Source organism: Suncus etruscus, chromosome 20, assembly GCF_024139225.1.
Source record: "Suncus etruscus isolate mSunEtr1 chromosome 20, mSunEtr1.pri.cur, whole genome shotgun sequence".
Taxonomy (NCBI): domain Eukaryota; kingdom Metazoa; phylum Chordata; class Mammalia; order Eulipotyphla; family Soricidae; genus Suncus; species Suncus etruscus.
This window is the reverse complement of record NC_064867.1, coordinates 42,909,101-42,910,498: the sequence shown is the minus strand read 5'-3', so window position 1 is coordinate 42,910,498 and position 1,398 is coordinate 42,909,101. Positions and strand designations below refer to the sequence as shown.

Genomic DNA, 1,398 nt, shown 5'->3' with positions numbered 1-1,398 from the left:
ATCTTCTGCACCCTGGCCAGGAAGCTCAGGTGGCCATTGCAGCCCAGAGTCCTGCTCAGGCAAATGGATCTCACTTCAGATGTCACTAGTCCCTCTCCTCCTTGTCCCTCTCAAGAGACTGCAGATGAGGAGCCTGAGGTGGGAAGATGTCATAGTACTTCCAACCAGGCATGCCTACTGCCCCTCCATCCCAGGCCCTTGGCTATGTGGAGCAGGGCAGCTTTCAGAGCAGCATAGAGGCCCTCCAGGGGCCCTCCCTCATGACTGCTTCCTCACCAACAGCACCCAGGGCAAGATGGCAGCCACCACAGCCACCACAGCAATGAGGGTGATTAGCAGTAAGGCCCTGGAACGGCAGCAGAAGGATCTGGTGGAGCTGGGAGCTGGGGACGAGTCCGAGAGCTCTGCAAGACTACGCCTGGGCAGGACACTGTCCTGCTCCCCTAGGGGCATCCCATGGCGGCTGATGATGAAGATCTGGGGCTCCCGGGCCATATTAGGCAGCACATCCAAGGGCAGTTGAGTACTCTGGCCTGAGGATGGTCTCCAGGCAGACTGGGAGAGAGCCACGGGATTGGTATGACCCCCAGAATCTTGGGGTGGTGCAGAGGGCAGGCCCACGGGCACTGCCAGGGTCTGGGAGCTCTTGTCCAGCATAGAGGGCCAACGGGAGCTCTTCTTGCTGAGGAAAGTGACATAGCGGCAGATGGGACAGACGATTGTCCTCTGGACTTGCCCATCCACACGGGTGGAGAGGAGGTATTTGACCAGGCAGTCGTGACAGAAGACATGGCCACAGCTCAGTGTCCGGCTGGCACCTTCAAGGTCACGGAACTTCTCATAGCATACGGGGCACTCACTGCCCGAGCTGTCTTTGCTTTCTCCTTCTGACATGGCCACTCTGAGGAGAAAGGTCTTAGCTGTAGGAGGGAAGGGAAAGGCTGTGAGTACTGGGGCTGCTATACTCTGTCCTCTTGCCCTTCTTTCTTAAGTCCCTTTCACACCTTTAGCTCCTATTGCCTTCTTCTCCTTCTTTTGGCTTTCTGTCTTGGTTTCCCTCCTGTTCTCTTCTGCTTCTCATCAGTAGCCTACTGGTAGCAAATGGACCTAGAATCTAAGACTTAGGAAGAAAAGGGGTGCACTACTGCAAGGGAGACTAAAAGATAAATAAGGGGAAAATCCAGATATATATATGGCAGGAGACATGTGGTGTGTGATGAAAATATAGCCTCAGAGACACTCTCTCAACTCAAATCTGATAGACACCCATGGTGGGATTACCACTGCATTTTCTTGTTTTTTTGTTTTTGTTTTTGTTTTTGTTTTTTTGTTTGTTTGTTTGATTGGTTGGTTTTTGGGTCATGCCTGGCAGCGCTCAGGGGTTCCTCCTGGCTCTAC

General features: G+C 53.4%; 1 protein-coding gene across 1 annotated transcript; it reads right to left on the bottom strand.

The window, feature by feature from the left end:
- Nucleotides 1-258: 258 nt before the first annotated feature.
- On the bottom strand, nucleotides 259-894 carry RNF222 (ring finger protein 222). The gene has a single exon (XM_049766334.1). The coding sequence runs from the start codon at nucleotides 892-894 to the stop codon at nucleotides 259-261; it is 636 nt and encodes a 211-aa protein (XP_049622291.1).
- Between the last annotated feature and the right edge of the window lie 504 nt (nucleotides 895-1,398).

Excerpts from the sequence above, each read along its gene's own strand:
- RNF222 (XM_049766334.1), bottom strand. The coding sequence starts at position 894 with ATGTCAGAAGGAGAAAGCAAAGACAGCTCGGGCAGTGAGTGCCCCGTA.